At 38.6% G+C, this 19633-nt stretch overlaps 2 protein-coding genes across 2 annotated transcripts; both read right to left on the reverse strand.

The window, feature by feature from the left end:
• Positions 1-1540: 1540 nt before the first annotated feature.
• Positions 1541-9915, reverse strand: tbx6 (T-box transcription factor 6). Its single transcript, XM_084740885.1, is given in 9 exon segments — positions 1541-1693; positions 1696-2813; positions 3921-4131; positions 4245-4303; positions 4846-4916; positions 5130-5273; positions 5368-5635; positions 6176-6389; positions 9773-9915. Coding segments are annotated over 9 exon segments (2202 nt in total). The 5' UTR covers positions 9843-9915; the 3' UTR covers positions 1541-1646.
• A 2927-nt stretch (positions 9916-12842) lies between these two features.
• Positions 12843-18697, reverse strand: nif3l1 (NIF3 NGG1 interacting factor 3-like 1 (S. cerevisiae)). Its single transcript, XM_084741582.1, has 7 exons — positions 18593-18697; positions 16697-17319; positions 16370-16526; positions 15174-15300; positions 14805-14943; positions 13820-13903; positions 12843-13701 (listed from the first exon to the last, which is right to left on the reverse strand). The coding sequence occupies exons 2-7, from the start codon at positions 17307-17309 to the stop codon at positions 13523-13525; spliced, it is 1299 nt and encodes a 432-aa protein (XP_084597708.1). The 5' UTR covers positions 17310-17319; positions 18593-18697; the 3' UTR covers positions 12843-13522.
• Positions 18698-19633: the final 936 nt, after the last annotated feature.

Raw genomic sequence — 19633 nt, forward strand, 5'->3', positions numbered from 1 at the left:
TGCTGTCATCCACAACACTAAACAGTTAGGGGCTCTTGGGATTTTCAAATAGTCATGCAGAAATGAAAGGGGCAATCATATAACAATATGTGAAAATGTCTTTATTTCATCTGGCCATAATCTAAAGTTTAAGCAGTTTGGTAAAGAAACACACACTCTTCTTGCAGGTAAAAAAGGGAACTGACCTTAAAATTAGTCAAAATATTTTTTTATGAAGCAAAGGAGATAGGTCGGTGGAGTGTCTGGCATATTTTGACAGTTTATAGTCTAGTTGGTTCTCTGCACTTTAAAGGAAACGCTTGACATTTTGGGAAATAGAGATACACTTTCTTGCAAAGGCTAGATGACAAGATCAATACCACTCTCTTGTCTGTCTGTTCAGTTTGAAATGAGGGCTAGCAGCCAGTTAGCTTAGGTTTGATAGAAGTGGCCACATTTAGCCTGGCTCCAGCATCCCTAAATCTCACAGATTAACATGTTAAATCTCATTGGTTTAATCTGGACAAAAACCAAAACCCAAATATGTCAAGTTGTGCTACTTTCCAGTATGAGGCCTCCTTTTTTGCTTGCTGTGTACAGTAAGAACAAATGTCTGTCTGCAGAGCATTTACACCTCACGTATATCTGGTTGACTGGTCTTATTCTTACATGAAAAAATATATAGCCCTGATTTTATTTTTCCTTTTGATGTCCAAAATTTACACTTAGCAGTGGGCCATGGGCCAAAAACAAACATCCATTATATTTTGTGATTAATGATTTTAATTGATTTGTAATTTTTTCCCCCTAAAAATACCTGGTGAATCAAATTAGCCAACTTAAGCCCACAGGTCCTGCTTTGGGACATCTGATAATCTGACAAGTTAAACATTTAAGTACACCAAAGTCCCAGCTAGCCAAACATGCAAACTACTATTGTGACTTCTGAAAATAAAGTATTTAATAAAGCATAACAAAAACCTTTGCACTACGAAACAATATAGATAATTTTCATCAGGCCCCGCAATCAAATGGTTCCCAGAATTTGTTGCAAATAAAAAACAGGCCTTTACAAAAGTCCCCAGAAACATTTAGACATTTAGAGTTGCTAGTAGGCAAAATTTGTTACCTTTTCCAGTCTTTATGCTAAGCTAAGATAACCATCCTCTGGAACTAGCTTTATATTTAGCACACAGGGATGAGAGTGGTATCAAACTTTTCATCTAACTCTTGACAAAGAAGTGAAGCATATTTTCCAAAATGTCAAACTGTTGCTTTTAACATAAGATTTATACAGTGATTTGTTGGACAGGTAATCCAAAGATCTACATGTTAGCATAAACAGAGAACCCCTTTTTTATATAGACAGTCACTTCTGGCATGTTTAGTGTTTCAGGTAAAAAGAATTGAGTCATAAATGCTGCAAAGTTGCTGTAATGTGAAACTTTTTTTATTTTCAACACTGGAATGGATATTTGAAAAGAACATCTTCAACAGCTATTTACAAATTTGGTTTAATTTCACTGATCTGTTTATCAGCTGAATTTACGGGAATAAACACAAACTCACAGAACACTGGACTAACTGAACTAATACTACTCAACGATGAAACCCCTAAAAAGCGCTATCAAGCCAAAACATTTTCTCAATATTTATGTCATTATGTTTCAAAACACAGCTCTGGTGCTCATGTCCAGGTAGGACCCCTGTGGGCGGCATGGCCATGCTGGTGTTGTCTGTACAGATGCCTGAATGGGATGGAGTGGGATGAGTGAGGGTCCTGATGGAGCCGGAGAGGGTGGGATGGAAAGGCGGGGTAGAGGCCTGGTGGAGGGGTGGAGGAGGGGAGACTGGAGGGATCCAGCTGAGGAGGAAGGAGAGACGGGTGGTGCAGTACCATCTCTGGGCGGTATGGGGCCCCAGGATTGAACTGAGGGATGGCGCCTATTTCAACTGGAGGGTATGAAGAGGAGGTGGAGGAGGAAGCGGAGGGATTGTTCTGAGGATGGACTGTTTGAGACTGCTGGAAGGAAGAGGGCTGGAAAGGAGGGTGAGGAAGGGAGGATGATGGGTGGGTGAAGGTGGAGGGAGGGAAGGGCGCTTGGGGTTGGTGGCTCAGATTTGGGAGGTGCAGGGCAGGACGGTTGGAGCTGGGATTTGGAAAAGAGACATTTTGCATGTGTGGGGGAACAGAAGGGAACGGAAAAGATGTGGGGGCACCGTGAGCAGGTAGGGTGTTCGGCAGACTGGGAGGTGGTTGGTATTGGTCGGAGAAAGGTGGAGCGATACCTGCAGCAGGGTTTGCAGGATGGACATTTGGATAAATAAATGCCGAGCTTTGATCGCTGGCTGAATTATTATCTCCGCTACCCTGCAGCGACTGATCAGGTTGGGTGAGCAGAGACTGAGCTGATATGTGACATGTGGAAGGTGGAGGCAGGGCAGGAAAGGAGGTGTCTGTAGGTGTATGCGGACCAGTTGTCTCCGGGATGGTGTGGTAAGTATCTGCAGAGGTTGGGGAAGAGGAGGGCAGGAGCAGCTGCGGTGAGGAGGAGTTAGAAGGAGGCGGAGTGGGGAAGGTGAAGGTGGTCTGCTGCAGTGAGGGAGTGGTGTTGGAGGGGGAGGAGGACAGCGTGGGGGAGGTGGAGAGGATTGGGGGATAGTCGATAGGAGGGATGGAGGGCTGAGGGTTGGAGGTATCTGAGGAGTCGGTGACAGGGAGGGACGGGAAGGAAGAGGATGGCTGAGGAAGAGGAGCCGAGGGGAAAGAGGAGGAGCTGGGCTGAGCGCCGGGGAAGGTGGAGGTGTAAGCTGCTTCACCCATAGTGTCTGATCTGTGGAGGAGGAAAAGAACAGAGATATTTCAGTGCTAAAATAATTTGTTGCATGATGAATTAGCTCATTTAAAAAAAACATGTTTATTTGTGCCAAGGTGAGAATAGTCACATGGCAGCTATTTACACCTGGTCCCTAATTCAGTTATAAATAGTAACTCGCCGTAGAGAGGAGGAGGAGCCCCAGGAGACAGGAGTTTGAGTCCTGTATGACACTAGAAGTCAGTGTTGACTTTTAATCTTTATAGTTTTTGTTGCTTTATTATTTTGCTTTTTTAGAAATTATTATTTTCAGTATTCAGTCGCTGTTACAAATTTGGTTGAATTTCATTGATCTGTTTATCAGCTGAATTCATGGAAATAAACACACACACACACTGACAGGACACTGAACTAATTGAACTAATACTACTCATTATCAGCTGTGCAGGTGTAAATAGCCACATAGGCTATTTACTTCCTGGGTGCAAACAGCACTGTTGGCTACTGACACCTGGATGCTAATAGCATCTGCCATGAGAAAATTGATGAACTAGAATTTTGATAATCAATTAATCAGTTTCTGCCTCTCATATGTGACTTAATCATATTTCCTTGGCCTCTGAGAACTTGTTATAGTTTTTGTCAGTATTTCTTTACAATTTATTGATTAATTGATTAATAATTTCATCAGAATCCAGGACAATATTTTTTAGTTATAGACCTAATATAATCCATAACATATTTCAGCTATATTAAGACCATGTTTTCCTATTACCATGATTGTAATTTTTGGAAAATATAGCACACAAACTGTTTAAAACTGTCAAAAAAAACCCTGTGCTTTTCCTTGATATGGAATAATTGTTTTAAAGCCAGTTAGATGAAGTGACTGATTTCACTCTCAAATCTGTAGGCTAAATATGAAGGTGGTGTCAAGGAGCATTTAACTTAGCTTAGCATAAAGAATGAAAATGAGGGGAAACAGCTGGACTGGCTCTCTCCAAAAGGAACGAAATATGTCTACCTGCACTTTTAAAGCTTGTAAATAATCATGTTGTATCTCGTTTGTTTTAATCTGTACAAAAGAGAAACCAGGCTAGCTGCTAAATTCCTCTCTTTCTGCACACCCACCTTGGTGCGTTCTGCATCCCGCTGGCCATGGAGATGCTGGTATCAGACATCTGGGTTGCCATGAACGCCTGGCCAAGGTCTACTGGCTGCTCTGGGACCAGCGTGTCTTGATAGGAAGCCTCCTCCGGTCTGAACCCACCGGAGGGGTCGGGCAGCGGGGACAGAGAGGCCAGGAGCTCGGTGGAGTTGCAGGGATCATAGTTCACTGAGAGGGACAGATGGAAAAGTGGAGGTGTTTAGGACAAAAAAGCAACAGTTAGGCAAAGTAATATCCAAATTAATGATCTAAAGTGGTGTATATTTAATTTGATCACTTACCAATATCGAAAGTTTCTGTCAAAACAGACAGTTTACGCTTCAGTCTTGCATCTCTTTGTCTGCAGAAAAAAAAAGTAGTTCAGATCCACCACAATATGTATGTGTTGTTTATGTATCTGTATTTGTGTGTTTCAAGGCTTGGTCACATTACTTTGAAAAGTAGTTAGTTACTAAGTATAAATTACATGGCAATTTTTGCAATTAGCCACATAATCCAGTAAAATGCCATCTAATCTAAATAATTTTGACTTTAGGATTACTTCAAAATCAAACATTGAAAATATGAATGAAAAATATGGACGCAGTCACCAAAAGTTAAGTCATACAAATATATTTTTTTTCTTTTTTAACACCACAAGTCCGCCAGAAAGTGTAGCACTTATCTGTATGTCAGACCGTCTTTTCATGACTTAAGAGACCACTGGTTATCATTAAACATAAAGCTTAATTTCAAGATGTAATGGAATTGATATGTAACTATAATCTAAGTAAACATTTTTCCAAATATATTCTGATTTTAGTTTAGTTACTATAGTTACTATATATTTCCATTATCACTTAACCATGGTATGTTTCTGTGTGGGTAAATGTTGGGAATTACTTTCTGCTGTTCATGCCGTCTTCTCGGAAGCCTTTAGCGAATGGGTTGGAGTTGATCTTCAGCTCTATCATCTGAAAACAACAACAACAAAAAACAATTTTACAGTCATCTGTTTTTGTCTTTAATTACCTTAGTATTGTGTTTTATCTCATATATACGATCTATCAATGCTTGCAAGATACTGGTGTATATTAATTTAGAAATCCACTCCTAATCCTGAACTACACTCACTGCAAGTGATTCATTCACCTTTTTTAAAATATATAAATGTAGTGTTATGTTACCTTCTCGTTCTGGTAGCTAGTGACTGTGATAAACTGGGTCTCAGGGAAAATGAAGGAATGATGTTCTCCGCCCCACCTTAGCACGTCTCTGGCTTCAATCACATGAACTCTGGGCTGGTAGCGCTGAAGTGAGTGCAGGATTATCTGGAAATAAAAGAAAACAGATCGATTCAAAATGCACCAGTGAAGGTTTTGTATTCATGTATTCATGCTGAGTCAGTCAGTCTGCAGCACTTACATGTCCCTGCATGTCCAGTGTGTTGTTGGTGAGTTTGGCTTTGTGAAACGAGATGGTGCGGCTCTGCCAGTGAGAACCCATGGCAGGTGAGTCTGGGTGGATGAAAACCCGGCCAGGTAGCCTTGTTTCTGCCTCGCCTACAGCGTGCCAGCTGCAGGCTTGGAAACGATAGCGGGAACTATCTACGGGGATCATATCCAGGAGGAGCATGTAACAGAGAGATGGGTTCAGGCCCGAGAGCTTTACCTTCAGGCTGGGGAACATCTGTCTGAGAGAAGGAGGGACAGAGGACAAAGTTAGCTCACTTTCTAGTCAGTTGTCTTACATCATTTTTACACCAAATGTTATGTGTATATCAGTAGAGTTTTAATTCTCACACAATGCATGCTGGGAAATCTGCTTATATGTTGCACCTACACTCCAAAGATAAAAGTTGCTTGGACTCATTTTTCACTCACTTTTCATTTTCCACTGTTAAGCATAACACTGCAGTTCTTGTTTTAATAATGTGTTTTTGTTATGTTGAGTGAAGCCAAATTATTCATTTTATTGAACAAAAAACTGACCACGTCATATGAACAATAAAAATTGAGAAAACGTACAATTTCAAGGATGCTTACTTCAATAGATTTTTGAGGTTTGAGCCCAATTGAAGTTTTGAAAAAGTTTGAATAACTAATAATGTTTTGTTTAGATAATTTACTGTAATTTACAACAAAAAGCAGGAAAGATTCAAGAAATAGGATTGGAAAAAGTTAAGATAGAGACAGAGGGCGGGGTCAAAGGTCAGTGCATTATATCCTCCCACCTGCCCCTCTTTATGATGATCATCTCTGTGACCTCTGAGCTGAACTGTTTCCATAACGACGCGTTCTCCAGCTCCATCTTCACCTCATCTTTTGAGGTTTTGGTGGCGGGCTCATTGGCAACAGGGGGAGGGGCCAGCAGCCTCGGGGGCAGGGCTTTGGCTGCAACGTCACTGGCGGGAGGGTACATCTGCACGTGGGCTGGAGCCTGGCAGTCTGTGGGAACACAAATCCAGGATTAAATGGCTGAAATAAAGCAAATATAGGCGCATATTTTGTTTTGCTAGCAGTACAAATCAATGGACCAATCAGTGCTCAGCCAGTTTAAAAAAACACATTTGGCTGCCAACAAACTAAGTAAATAAGTAAATGTCTGAATCCAGTTTCTCTCATGGTCAGTTGTTTTTTTTTGTAAAGCATTTAATGTCATAAATGTAACATTTGTCCCACCAAAACTCTTGAACTGCAGTTCAAGAGTTTTGCTGGGAGCACTGCTGGCTTACTTTGCTTAATGATGGTAATTCACTACTCCTACAGATGCAATGGTTGTTCCTTTATGAAGAGCAAAAATGTTTTAGGGTCAGGATATATTTCAAAAGCAGTTATGTGGCTCGTGTAGGAAAGACGAACAGAGCCTTGAAAATTCGTATTGCAGAACACCACAGTTGATATAAAAAGCTCTGTAGCTGGACATTTTGGGGGGACCAAAATATTCTGTGGCCACTCTGTGATATCTAGGAATAGAATATGTCCTCCCCCACACATGAAAATGTAAGAAACGTCTCCTTGTAGCACCCAATAATGTAATAATTAAGATATATCTGAGCTGGAATTCTGGTATAGTTTTTGAGCAGCACTGGAGACCCCAGGTAACTTCCCCAAACGTACCTCTTCACTTCACAGTTTTCCAACATATCATTACCTCATGAAAACAAGTCAGTGACACTTCATTTGTAAAGATATAACATAAGCATTCCTAACACCCACATACACATTATGTGACACCTGACATAAATATAGGCCTCACTCATTAATGGTCTCACTTTTAATCAGTAAGATGTCTAGTGACAAAGTGGTCAGTCATAAAGTATATTATGAGATTTACCTGTAGGCTTTAAATAAAGATTAAATTATCTTGAAAAATGAGCGGGCACTGCTATATTAAGTGTAAAGTCAACAGGCGATTGTACACGACAAACAATTCTAGAAAGAGTCTAGTAACATACTGAGGTGAACAGATTTCTTATGTGCCTCTTAAGTGCTTCTTAACCGTTAGGCCTAAAAAGTTCAAAAAATAATAATTAACAGACCACAGTGACAAAAAGGTTGGGAATCCCCGTCTTAAGCTATTTATAGAAGTAGCCAAAGTAGCTAAAGTTTCAAGAAGTTAGCATCAAGAACTAGGCTAATATGCGGTCACATGGTCAATAAAATTTATAATTTTTCAATTTTATGTCAACTGAAAATTGAAAAAATGTCTAAAGCCTACCATTACCCAACTATTATCAAACGTTATCACAGAAATCTGAAGGTATTGATACTGAGACATTGCATACGCACTTACCAAGCGGTCAAATAAACGAAGAAATGTCTCTCTTAGCGAGCCACACCTGAAAGAGACCGTTATCGTGTTCTCCCTTGCAGCCCCTCTATTGGCCAGGATGTGGGCGTCAAAGATGAATTGATACATCAAAAGCATCATTTATACAATATAGTGACTGTATAATGGAAAATCGTATATATATATATATATATATTGTGTATATGTGTAAACCCCAAAAATATATATAAACCCCCAAAAGTTAAAAAATAACCAAGTCAGTTGTCGTTATGTTTTGTCATTTTTATGCTGACATTTTTATTAAACCTGTACTTATAGAGGTAAATCTCACGGTATGTCAGTTGACCACTATCACTTGACATAGGCTAGAGGAAGATGGTAATTGGTCCGTATTTATATAGTGCTTTAATTTCAAATTTTAAATAATGTGTTGGTGTTATGAATACTTATGCATACCCTCGTCAAATGAAGTGTTGCTTAAATTTGTTTTGATGGTTTGTGGTTGTTTTCACGAGGTAGTGATTCGTTGGAAAACTGTGGAGAGCGAAGTATGTTTGAAAGTCAGTGTATTTAACAGTCTTAGATTCTCAAAACACAAAATATAGACATATACATTATATTACATTATCTATCAAGTTTTACATTATCATTAAAAAAAAAAAAAAAAAAAAAAAGACCCACCTGAAAATGTAATAAATCTCCAATAATGTAATAAGGTATTACATTATCGGTAAAAATGTTATTACAATATCAGTCAGAATATTTTATTACATTATTGGTCAAGTTATTACATTATTGGGTTTTATTACATTTTCGATTGAGTTAAGTGCAAATTTTATTACATTTTCAGGCGTTACTACATTTTCAGTAAATTATTACATTATTGGGTGCTACACTTCCTCCAAAGAGAACTGCATGTACATGGATTTGCCACCTTCAGTCCTTTTCAAAGGATTATCAACCCTCCCTCCTTTGTTTTTTGAAGATGATTTTTGTGGCATGATTTTCCAGAATGCAAATTACTGTAACCAGTTTCATTATATATAATATTATGCTCTTATTTTCATATCTGAGCTGCTCTTTTCTGTGGTTGATGGCATTTTCTGATCCAGTTCTAATATTTGTATAGTTTTTGGCAGGTTAACCTATAGCAATATATCATATTTTTCAAACCACTCATATGTTTTGTATGTAAAAGTGTACATTATTTTATATTAAATATTTAATCATTTCAGTTCAGTATTTTTTTAGTATAAAATTTTTCATGTTATGATCATTTTTTTTATTCTCTATTTATGCTTCTTCACATGTAAAACTTGCTTTCATCTTTATTTCTCATGTATTACACAGATATTTTGTTGCTTGACACTGTATATTGTACATAGTGTTCTTCAGATATTTTCTTTTATATATGTATATATATATATGTATATATGTATTTATATATATATATATATATATATATTTTTTTTTTTTTTTTTTTTTTTTTTTTTCTTTCTTTCACTGTTTATACCTCATATTTCCTTGTTTACATGTCATTCAGAGTGGAAGGCAATGGAAGACTTTTATTTGTGGAAACTTTTTTAACTGTGCATTTGACAATGAACTCTTTGACTTTGACTTAATACTCTCAACATATTGATTTGTAATGCTGCATTGCACAATACACACAGTGTCTGACTGAGTCCAGCTTGGAGGCGTGCACTAATTCAGTGGTTACAGACACACCCATAGGAAGGACTTCATTCAATGAGATTTATCTTCATGTCTCTGTACCTGCTGAACTTCTACTCTAAGTGTAATAAGGACAAATGTTTTTTAAAGTTAGAATTCAGCAGTGGAACTCATCGTGAGCACAACTTTAAAATACTGGATAAACAGTTTGAAATGATTAAATCTCCTGCCTTCGTGAGTGTCCAGTCTCTTTCCGTCTCTCTCTCTCTCTCTCTCTCACACACACACACACACACACACACACACACACACACACACACACACACACACACACACACACACACACACACACACTCCTTCTCACCTCTGTAGAAGCAGTCTCCGATCCTCTGTGGTCCCAGAGTCAAACTGGGGTACATCTCCATGCTCAGCATTGTCCTTGTGTGCGTTTGTTCCTTTACTCGTCCTCTTCACCTGCTGCAAAGTAACATTTCACTCTTCAGCTCTCTGTCTTCTTTGTACAGATTTTTTTTTAACCACGTGCTATCAGTCTTCTGTTGGACTTTCTTTAAAATGTCCTCCTCTGTCCTTTCTTGGTCCTGTCCCTCTGCTGTCCTTTGCTACAAATGCCCACAGTGGGGACTTGCTCTGTTAAATAGGTGTGTGGAGCTTCACACATCAGGCCAAATGGTACCCTTTTCTGTCCCTCCACACTCAGCCCTCATCTTCCCTTCTGTTCCTGCTCCACAAACACAAACAACACTGACACTGAGAAGTGATTCTAGAAATGTAGTGTTTCCTTTAGTGTCTGGAGGGAAAAGGTTAAATGATTAATGTTAATTCATGTCAGTAAAGGTAGGTGTAGTAAAGGTTTATTTACACTTGTTCATGCTGTTGTCTATATGAATGTCTACTTAAATACTTGCTATTTTATAATTATTATTTTATTATCATTAATATTTACTGTATTTTTACTTTGTACTCGGGTCTTCACTTGGAAATAAGATCTTGATCTCAATGTGACTTCATATGTATTTAGTAATGAGTTACAGACAAACAGGTATGTGCCACTGTTTACTCTAAACCTCCAGATTTTCCGGTGTTTCATTTAATAATTCTAGGAAACGCTGCCCAAATTTCAAACTGCTCCTCCACATACATATAAATCTAGTAGTTTAGTGGCAGGTCCCCTGTGGCTGTTTGACAACTTGATGACACGTTTCTTCCTCTCAGCAGTCTGCTTATTGGGCTCTCTCAGCAGGGAGTCGGGCCTTGAATGAAGGTGGAAGAGGAAGACAGTTTGGTCCACGGCTGCAATTTGGCCACGACACAAACTCAAGTGTCTAGAAGTTTATATGAGAAGTTTAAATTCAGGTATGAGCCCAGTACGGCAGCTGATTCTGGGCGAGCAGTGGACAATATTTAACATTATTTTATCTGTTAAATGAATAATGCTCAGCTGATGAGCAAACAGAATTTCTAGTTAAATCACAATAAAACACACACAAACCTGTTTGTAGTAGTTTTTTTTTTTTGAAGAGGGATAAGTCAAATAGTCATGAATAATCTGGTGCTTTTTGACTTATGCATCATAGTTTGTGTCTTATCTCATTCTGTCTGTATTTTCTTGTTGAGATCTGAAGTTTATGTTTTTAATGTTTTTTTTTTATTATTATTATTGAGTTTCTTTTTTGTACCATGTACTGTGTATTTGTTGTATTTTATGTATCTCAAAGGCCCAGCCAGGAATGCACATTTCAAATTAGCTTAAGCTATAAATGCTGTGGAGTGTGGCATTAAAAAAAGGAAGGTATTAACATTTCACCAACACTTGAATAATTGGTCCAAAGTGGGCTAATTCTGATGACTTCATATACTTTTTGGCAGTTTATCCTCCACTAATATATTATATTTTAGAAACTGCTCATATGTTTTGTATGTAAAAGTGTCAAATAGTACATTATTTTATTTCTTGAGTGAATAAAACTGAACTGAAAATTGTATAAAAATTGTAATTTAAGACATACTATAATGATACATGAAAATTAAAATGGTAACAAGAAAAAACGTAATTAATTTCCATTTACTTTTTTGGTCAAAGCCACAGGGGGAGGGGAAAAGGAGCCAAATGTGGCTCTAAAGCCTCAGGTTGTGCAAAATGTAGCTAAAGAGAAAAAAAACTATATGTGCAAATTCATATGTGCATCCCAGATGTAATAAGATCTGAGATGTCTTAAGCTCAAAAATAATCTAAAGCAAAAAGCCCTCATAGCATTATTTTGTGTAGGTTAATTTACTGGCCTTTGTCGACTAGTTGTTATTTCTTTTGTTATGTAAACTTGAATTTCTTGAGGTAACAATGGTCACAAGAAATCCTCACGAGAGACTTAAATACAGAAGAACTGGCAACGGTAATCAGATTCCTTTTGGAGAACTTAACAGACAATAAAAACTCTTCAACAGACAACTACTGAACCCCTCTGAAAAATGCCTTTTTTAAAAAACTGCTAAACTGGGCTCAAATCAACCTGCTCGTAGACATTTCTGCCTGTATAAAGAGTGACAGCTGCAGCTGAAGTCTAAATGTTGTTCTAGTTGTTGTTTTCCTTCTCCATTTGTGTGTGTGTGTATATACGTGTGTGTGTCAGGGGGGATAAAAGCGAGTGGGGTCTGAGAGGAAGCGGAGGTGTTAACGCCACGCTGAGACAGAGGTCATTATCTTGATGGGGGCAGCAAAGTGTGTGTATAGTCTCTTAATGTTTTTACGAACAGACAGGTGTGTCTCAGGCGCTGCAGCAGCCACCAGACTCTGTAACATGATGATGAGGATTGTTACTGGTTTTGTTTTTTTTAACATTACTGGAGTGGGGGCAGGTAGCGTGTGCTGTTTACAGTGCATTAAGTATTAGCATAGGCCTCCTCCTTGACATGTATGTGCTAAATGGTTTGATTTCCACCTTTGTTTGCTCACTGAGGTCTAAAGGTCAGTCAGTATTTGATTGATTATATATGTGGAAAAGTTTTTGTCTTAAAACTTTCACTGTTGCCCCAGATTGGTGCAGATGTTCCTGCTGCTGGAACATCTCCTGCATAACGGCAGCATGTCCGATTTCCTCAAGCATGTTCATTGTGAAACAACCTTTTAATCTGATGAGGATTACTATTTTTCATTCCTCCTGTGTGCATGATGTAAACAAGCTTCCCTTTTGGGAAATTTTGTGGGTGCTGAAATTTTCTCTCTCTCTCTCACCGGTAAAGGGAGCACTTGAGGTCACTGGTTATTAGGATTAAAACACTTAATGTTGTCCGTAAATAAATCCTCTGCGCGCAGAAGACACATGCATTCAGGTTCCAGATTACATGCTTTTATCTTCAGCTCTCTGTGGATTTGTGGGCTGAGGATATTTTGTCTTATCCAACACGTCCACAGTCCATTTTTTCGATTAAACAGAATCAATTTTTATTAGGACCCAGCCAGAAATACATGATAAATAGCCCAAGATGAAACAAAGGAACCACTTTTCATCATGACATGAAGCATAGATATACTGAAACACTGTACACTGTTAGTTAGTTTGGATAAATTTAAATTTACACTATATTTAAAATATTTTCACCGCTTTACCTTGCCATCAGACAGCCTTTTCTGATGTGAAACTGACATTATATAAGACAAATATCATTCTCTCCACACCAACCAGACTCAATTAGTAAAATCATTTTACCTCAGTGGTGTTGTCACAATACTAGCACAAAAACAAACAAACTAACAGAGTGAGGCAGCGATAGATCAGCAACTCCTGTGTTTCCCATCGGTAAAGGCTGTCTGACAGCAAAGGAAAGCAGTAACATTATTCTAACTAAATATAGAGTACACTTAAACTGATGTTACACTTTTTATGTAGCTAAAATACATTTTGGTGCTGACCTTGTCCACAGCAATATATTGTCAAGTTTCCATGCTGGGACTCAGACCTCATTCAACACCACTTCAAATAATCCCAACTATCCCTTTAAAGCACACAGTGCTTTTGTAATTATGTCAGTTTTATCCAATCAGAGCAGTGAAAAAGAATCCGACAGACTAACTAGTGCAACTGTAGCTTGAAGTCGATTAGACCACCTCCAGAGGGTCTCTGTCGGCCTTCGACACCACCACTGTTACAGACAGACGCAAAGACAGCCTCTCTTTGAACACAGCCAGAAAACCCCGCTCACTGTTGCTATGGTCACTGAGGATGACGCTGGTTCCCTTTGCCACGGCGTCCAGCACTTCATGATGAGACATCTCACCTGAACAATGGATATAATAAGTACATCTTAAGGCATATAAACTGTCAGTACAACAAACAGTATCTGATATATTAGTTTGTTCAGAATAGAAACTAAATCAAGTCTTACGTATGTTTACCTGTGATGTAGAGGTCTGCCTTGACTCCACTTAATACTGAGGCCCCAGATCCAGCACACACAGCCACAGTTTGTACAGATGACTCTGGAAAATATCAGAATAATGACTTACTGACACACACATTTACATCCCAGGACCATTAAAGACATTAAAGTTTGACATCAATGCATGATATTAATTTCACAACAAGCAAATTTGTCTGAAAGATGTTAAACCTAATTATGAACAAAGAATAAAAAGTATCTGTCCGCTTCTGTTGTTCATTTTAGCAGCACCAGAGCTGTTTAAGACTGTAGTCACACCTCATATTAAAATGCATTCTGTATCTGGACAAGTTATCAAGATAAGGAAAAATGCAAGTTAATGCAAGGTCTAAAAGCATTGTGATCTACATGACCACATCTGATGATAGTCTGGCTCGCATTATAATTAAGAAAATGTTGACAGTTGTGTCATAAAGCTTATAAAGTTTCCTTTCACTCAACAACTCTCAAAACTACATGTTTTTTTTAAAGAAGTCTGGGGCTGATTTATCGCCACCTTTAATTACTCATGTGCATGCTTTTTCTATGAAGAGACAGAGATGTGATTTCATTATCCAAGAATGCCTTGAAAAATACAAAGTGTAAAAACAAAGGCAAGATCAGATCATTTATTAACCAGACAACATATCAGGACACAGATCCCATTTTAATAAAATGAGTAATTGAGACTTTTAATTAGTTTCTTCATCACGTTTAAGGTAAATTTAGGGCTTGTGTCTCTACAACAGAGGAATTTACCCATGATTTCCCTCCTCTCTAATTCAATTTGTGCTTATCTGTGAAACCAGCAGATTTGTTTTCAGCTCTGTATAAAAACTACAGACCATTCAGGACGTCTACTGGGCAAATGAGTAAGCGTTCATCCCCTTTATATTGTTGACATGTTGATTTTAATCATAATACCAGGGCACTAGCCTGCTGTTTGTATGAGGGTTCATTACCAAGCGTCTGCCCGACTCCCAGAGCCAAGCGGAGGTGACTCAAACCCAAGTGGGACTTCATTTTCTGGATGGCTGTTGCCACGGTTACCGGCTCATCCAAAACACTAAGTCGCCCTTGGCCATGGCCCGGGATAGGAGACTGCAGGGAGTGAAAAGTGAAAAGTGAAAAGTTGGTTTAAAAAAAAAGTTAAGTATGCAACTATCCACAACTGTTTGTGAAACATAAATGGTAACTTTGAAATGGGATCTATAAAGAGTTTCGTTTGCATGTTACAGTAATTTATTTTTTCTTGTGTTTCTGAAATAATGAATGTGATGATTGGTTTCCAGTTACTTTCATCGTCTCACAATGATGTGTTTGTACTGTACCTTTTCCAGCTTCAGGATGGTGAGGGACAGGCTGGGAAAGGGGTTCTGTTGTAACAGGGTCTGGACACTGGGGGTCAGCGCTGAGTCACTGCAGGTCACGCTGACATGGATCCCACTGCTGTCCGGCCTGTTGTGAGGGAAAATGAACTATCATTCATCTGTGCGAAGGACCTTGGTGGTGACTGGTGATTATAACCATTACCTATAAATTCTGTATTCAGTAATGATTTTTAGCCTTCACTTTGTTGTCAAAGTAATGTTGTGGTACTGAAGCTGACTCTTTCTGCGAGCTTTAAATACCCGAGGTGTTTAAGTCAACTCCCAAAATGCACTGTAGTCACAGCCTAAGCGGCAAGAATAATAAAGCAATACTGGATGTTGTGACAGTATAATTGGCTGTTTCTTCATTAAAACTGACATTCAAATCTTGCGCAAAAACAGTTTTCACAACTTTGAGATAAATGTTGTGTTGGGTTGACTGTGAAAGCTTCATCTAAAAGTTTCATGCTGTACTGAATGAATAAAAATAATCCTAAGTTTCAGCCCTGGATGAAAAAAGGCAATTTTTGACTGTTTTTTTTTGTTTCCTTTAAACTTTACAGATGAAAGACTTGTAAAATCTCTGACAGGTTATTTAATGACAAAAGTAGCCTCCTTAAGTGTAACAACATACTTTTTATAGGAGGACAACAGAATGCTGACTGAAAGGATGGTCGTACTCATCAATCAGTCCAAAAAGCTGTTCATCACTGTTCATTCATCACTTCTCAGGCAACAAGACCAACAGAAACCAACCGGTGAAAAGTGGAATGGTTCCTCTTAATTTGTAACATTGTTGTCATGCAAGGTAGAGACTGAATGTAAGGTGGCGAGTATGATGGCAAATCAGAGATAAAATAAATAAAATGTTATTTTCTGATTGTCTCACAGCACAAACAAACACTCCCCACTGCCGCTCAACCCTGTGGCTAATTTCAGCAACACCTGATACTGTCTGAATGCAGCCCATTTAGCAGCTGATACCTGTAGAGGTCTTGCTCAAAAACCGGATTCAATTTCAAAAATCGCTGTCCCCATTAGTCATTTAGACACAAAAACATGGGAAAACAGTGTCAAGGTAGAAAAAGTTACTCTTTAAAGACTTATTCATACACACATCCTTGACTACTACTGCTCTGTCCAAACATGTACAGGACCTGCTGACTGAGTGCTGTAGTGTTGTTCCACTGTCACAAGCCTTCAGTTGCTCCATTATAGTGTTCAGTTCCTCTGAGTTCTTGACTGTGAATTCCAGTTTGTGACTGTGGGTGGCGCCAGTGAAGGCCTGACTTAGCACTGACACCTGGCCTCTACCTGAGAGTCAGAGAGAGACACCAGAGATGGAAAAAAGAAGGAGACTAAGTTAGACTAGTTGACCAGTGGGTCAGTTTCATGTGTCACAACATTTTAGCCTGAACCTTCATTAAATATGCAAGTATTGTAGGTGTGTGAGAGACACATTTTCCATGTGAGTGACCTCTTACCAAGTCCACCGACCAGCCAGTCGTTCACTCCTCCTCTAACACTATCCCATGACGTGTGGGGAGAGAAGATCGCTATCCCGGCCTCCACAGCCCTGATGGCCAATCGCTGCTTCCAGTCTTTCTGAACCAGACGCTTGATTGGCCGAAACAACGGAGGGTGATATGAGACAATGAGGTCACAGCTCATGGCCTCTGCTTCCTCCATGACCGCATCGGTGAGGTCATTGGTCAGCAGGATGGTTCTAATAGGTCGAGATTTGCTGGGCTCCACCAACAGGCCAACATTGTCCCACGACTCAGCCAGAGACAGAGGGGCGAGATTCTCCAACACCTGCAGAACGTCTTTTAGCTCCATCGGCCCTGAACAGTGAGCAGAATCAGAGAGGCAGCGGGGGGAGGAAATGTGGACGGACGGGTGCAGGGGGAATGAGGTGTGCTGGCTTGTCAAGAATCTGTGACTGTGGGTTGGTGACTGGAGAGATGGAGGGGTGGATAAAACTGTTGAGGGAGAGGAGAAGAGAGCAGCCTGTGAGGTGAAGAGCCACCTGGTACAAAGTCCTCTAAAGGTGGCTGAAAAAAACGTCAGAGGAAGGTTTCTATAGAAAGTCAGCATCAGTGGAGACCTGTGGACACAACAAAAAGGAATCACAAAGATGCCAAATAAAATGTTTAATAAAAATATATCTTTTCGATATGATCTTAAAATGTGCAGGGAACTGCCAGCAGCATCACTTAAACTTAAATGTTAAATGTAATAAATTTTAATAAAGAAACATAGAGCAAATAAAATGAAAATAAATAAAACTAGTAAGACTTGAATTTGTACTGAAATGCCGACAGGCAGAGAGAGGCAGTGGCATTAGGGCCAAAGTAGCACATTTTTAATTTCATTTATTTCATGTCAATCAGATTTTTTTATTTAAAAAAAAGACTGATTCCAATAATCACAAAAATGCCAAACATCGGATCCAATAATTGGCCGAGCTGATAATTGGTCGACCCTTCAAAAGGCAATCACTCTGATCATACTGATTACACACAACAAACATGAGCACAACTAGTGCTGGAACAATAAATAAATTAATCAAACAATTCTGATGATTTATTGTTTAGCAAAATGTCCACTTTCTAAAATCGGAGGAGATGCAAAGGCTTTTTTGTTAGAGCTGCAATGATTAGTAAATTAGTTATCAACTATTAATTTAATCTGCAGCTATTCTGATAATTGTTTGCATTGTTTAAGAATAAATGTCCAAATACTCTGATTCCACCTTTTCAGGTATTAACATTTTCTGGTTTCTTATGACAGTAAGCGAATAATATTACCAATATTGTGGATATTTTTCATAATTTTCTGAAATTTAATGCACAGAACAACCAACTGATTGTTCATTAGCTGCAGCCCCCTCCTCCCCCCAGTGAAAAGTGGACTGGTTCCAAACTTGACACCCTGAAACCCTTTCAGTCAGCCACCTCGATGTAGATCCCCTTCACAACATCTGAGAGGAAAACTCTTTACTCAATTCAAACTCAGTGAAACACCTGTCTGAGCAGATGTAAACAAACTGAACTTTGAACTGTCAATTCAACATACAATCTCATGTAGCTTTTTTTTTTTTATCCCTGAAGCCTAATATTTAGAAATGCAGAAACCTATATATATATATATATATAAAATGCTGCACCGCTTATTCAAATCTTGCTTAGGGATCCAACATGACCTGCAGCTGTGAGTTGTGACTGAACTGACTGCTGGGAAGCATGCAGCTAACAGCAGAGCTAGCTAGCTAGCTAACATTAGCTACTAGTAGACACTGAATCAACACCGCTGTATTTAAAACCACTGTACAAACATACCAGCATGTGCCTGAGTGAGTTTATCATGATTTCGCTTGCCTTTTAGTTAACGCTCAGTTGGTTAACACATTACCCCCGAAGTGACAGTGAAGCTGCGCAAACCGGAGAACTTGAGGCAGATTGTCTCTTACCGGCTTCCGTTTCTGAATGCGATTGGACAATTGAAATGTCAGCGAATGTCACTGCAAGTATTTTGTGTTACGAGTATAAAAGTATGATGGTGTTATTGCATTACCATTCGTTGTAAATTACTTAAAAAGTTCTGTTCAAGTCCAATATCAGCATATTTATCCGTGCGGTGGATACATTACGTTAAAGTAAAAATTAGAAATGGGACAATTAATCTGTATACCAGTAAGTCAATCTAAAACTTTATTTGTATAGCACCTTTCAAACAGATTAGAGCAATTCAAAGCAAGATAAAAATAGATTAAAAGACTAATATATACAAATATATAATCTGCCTGTAGTCCATAATTTATGAGGCACATCATACACATATTACCATATAAACCATTATATTTATCCTCCGAACCCACATTTGTGAATTGTTTATTTCCATTATTTTGTTTGAATATCTTTACTATTACTTGTTGCCATTTTCATGTGTCACGCTGAGTATGATTTGTTGGAAAACTGCATTTAAAAATGTTAAAAGCCGATGTGATATATTACACAAACTAGTGAAAATAATAAGTATTGGCAGATCTTTAAGACTGATTCATCACACCTACTCAGAAGACCTTCTGAGAGACAATACTCCTTTATATTTATCTGCCAACCCATTACTGGACAATTTCACAAAGAAATCAGTTTTAAAAAATCAGTTTCCAGTTTGTTTGGATGTTACTTTTTAGAGCAGGGTAAAATATATTGTAGAAGCAACACAGAGGCAGGATATTCTCTCGACCCCTAACTCTGACCAGACTCCTCTTTTTTGTAATCTGCATTGCTCTTCAGAGTTCAAATTCTGGTCAATAGACCACGAATGGAGACAGATCATCTTCTTGCTGGAACAGATTAAAATAGTTTAATTCTCTGTAATATACTCTAGGTCTCAGAAAGATGAAGCCCAGATTG

The sequence above is a fragment of the Lutjanus erythropterus genome, chromosome 17 (genome assembly GCF_056507025.1).
Source record: "Lutjanus erythropterus isolate fLutEry1 chromosome 17, fLutEry1.hap2, whole genome shotgun sequence".
NCBI lineage: Eukaryota > Metazoa > Chordata > Actinopteri > Lutjaniformes > Lutjanidae > Lutjanus > Lutjanus erythropterus.

Coding starts and splice junctions, on each gene's coding strand:
- nif3l1 (XM_084741582.1), bottom strand. CDS start 17,309: ATGCTGACTTTCTATAGAAACCTTCCTCTGACGTTTTTTTCAGCCACC. Junction 16,527..16,696: donor CTGGCTGGTCGGTGGACTTG/GTAAGAGGTCAC, acceptor TCTGACTCTCAG/GTAGAGGCCAGGTGTCAGTG. Junction 13,904..14,804: donor GGGAGTCGGGCAGACGCTTG/GTAATGAACCCT, acceptor GATATTTTCCAG/AGTCATCTGTACAAACTGTG.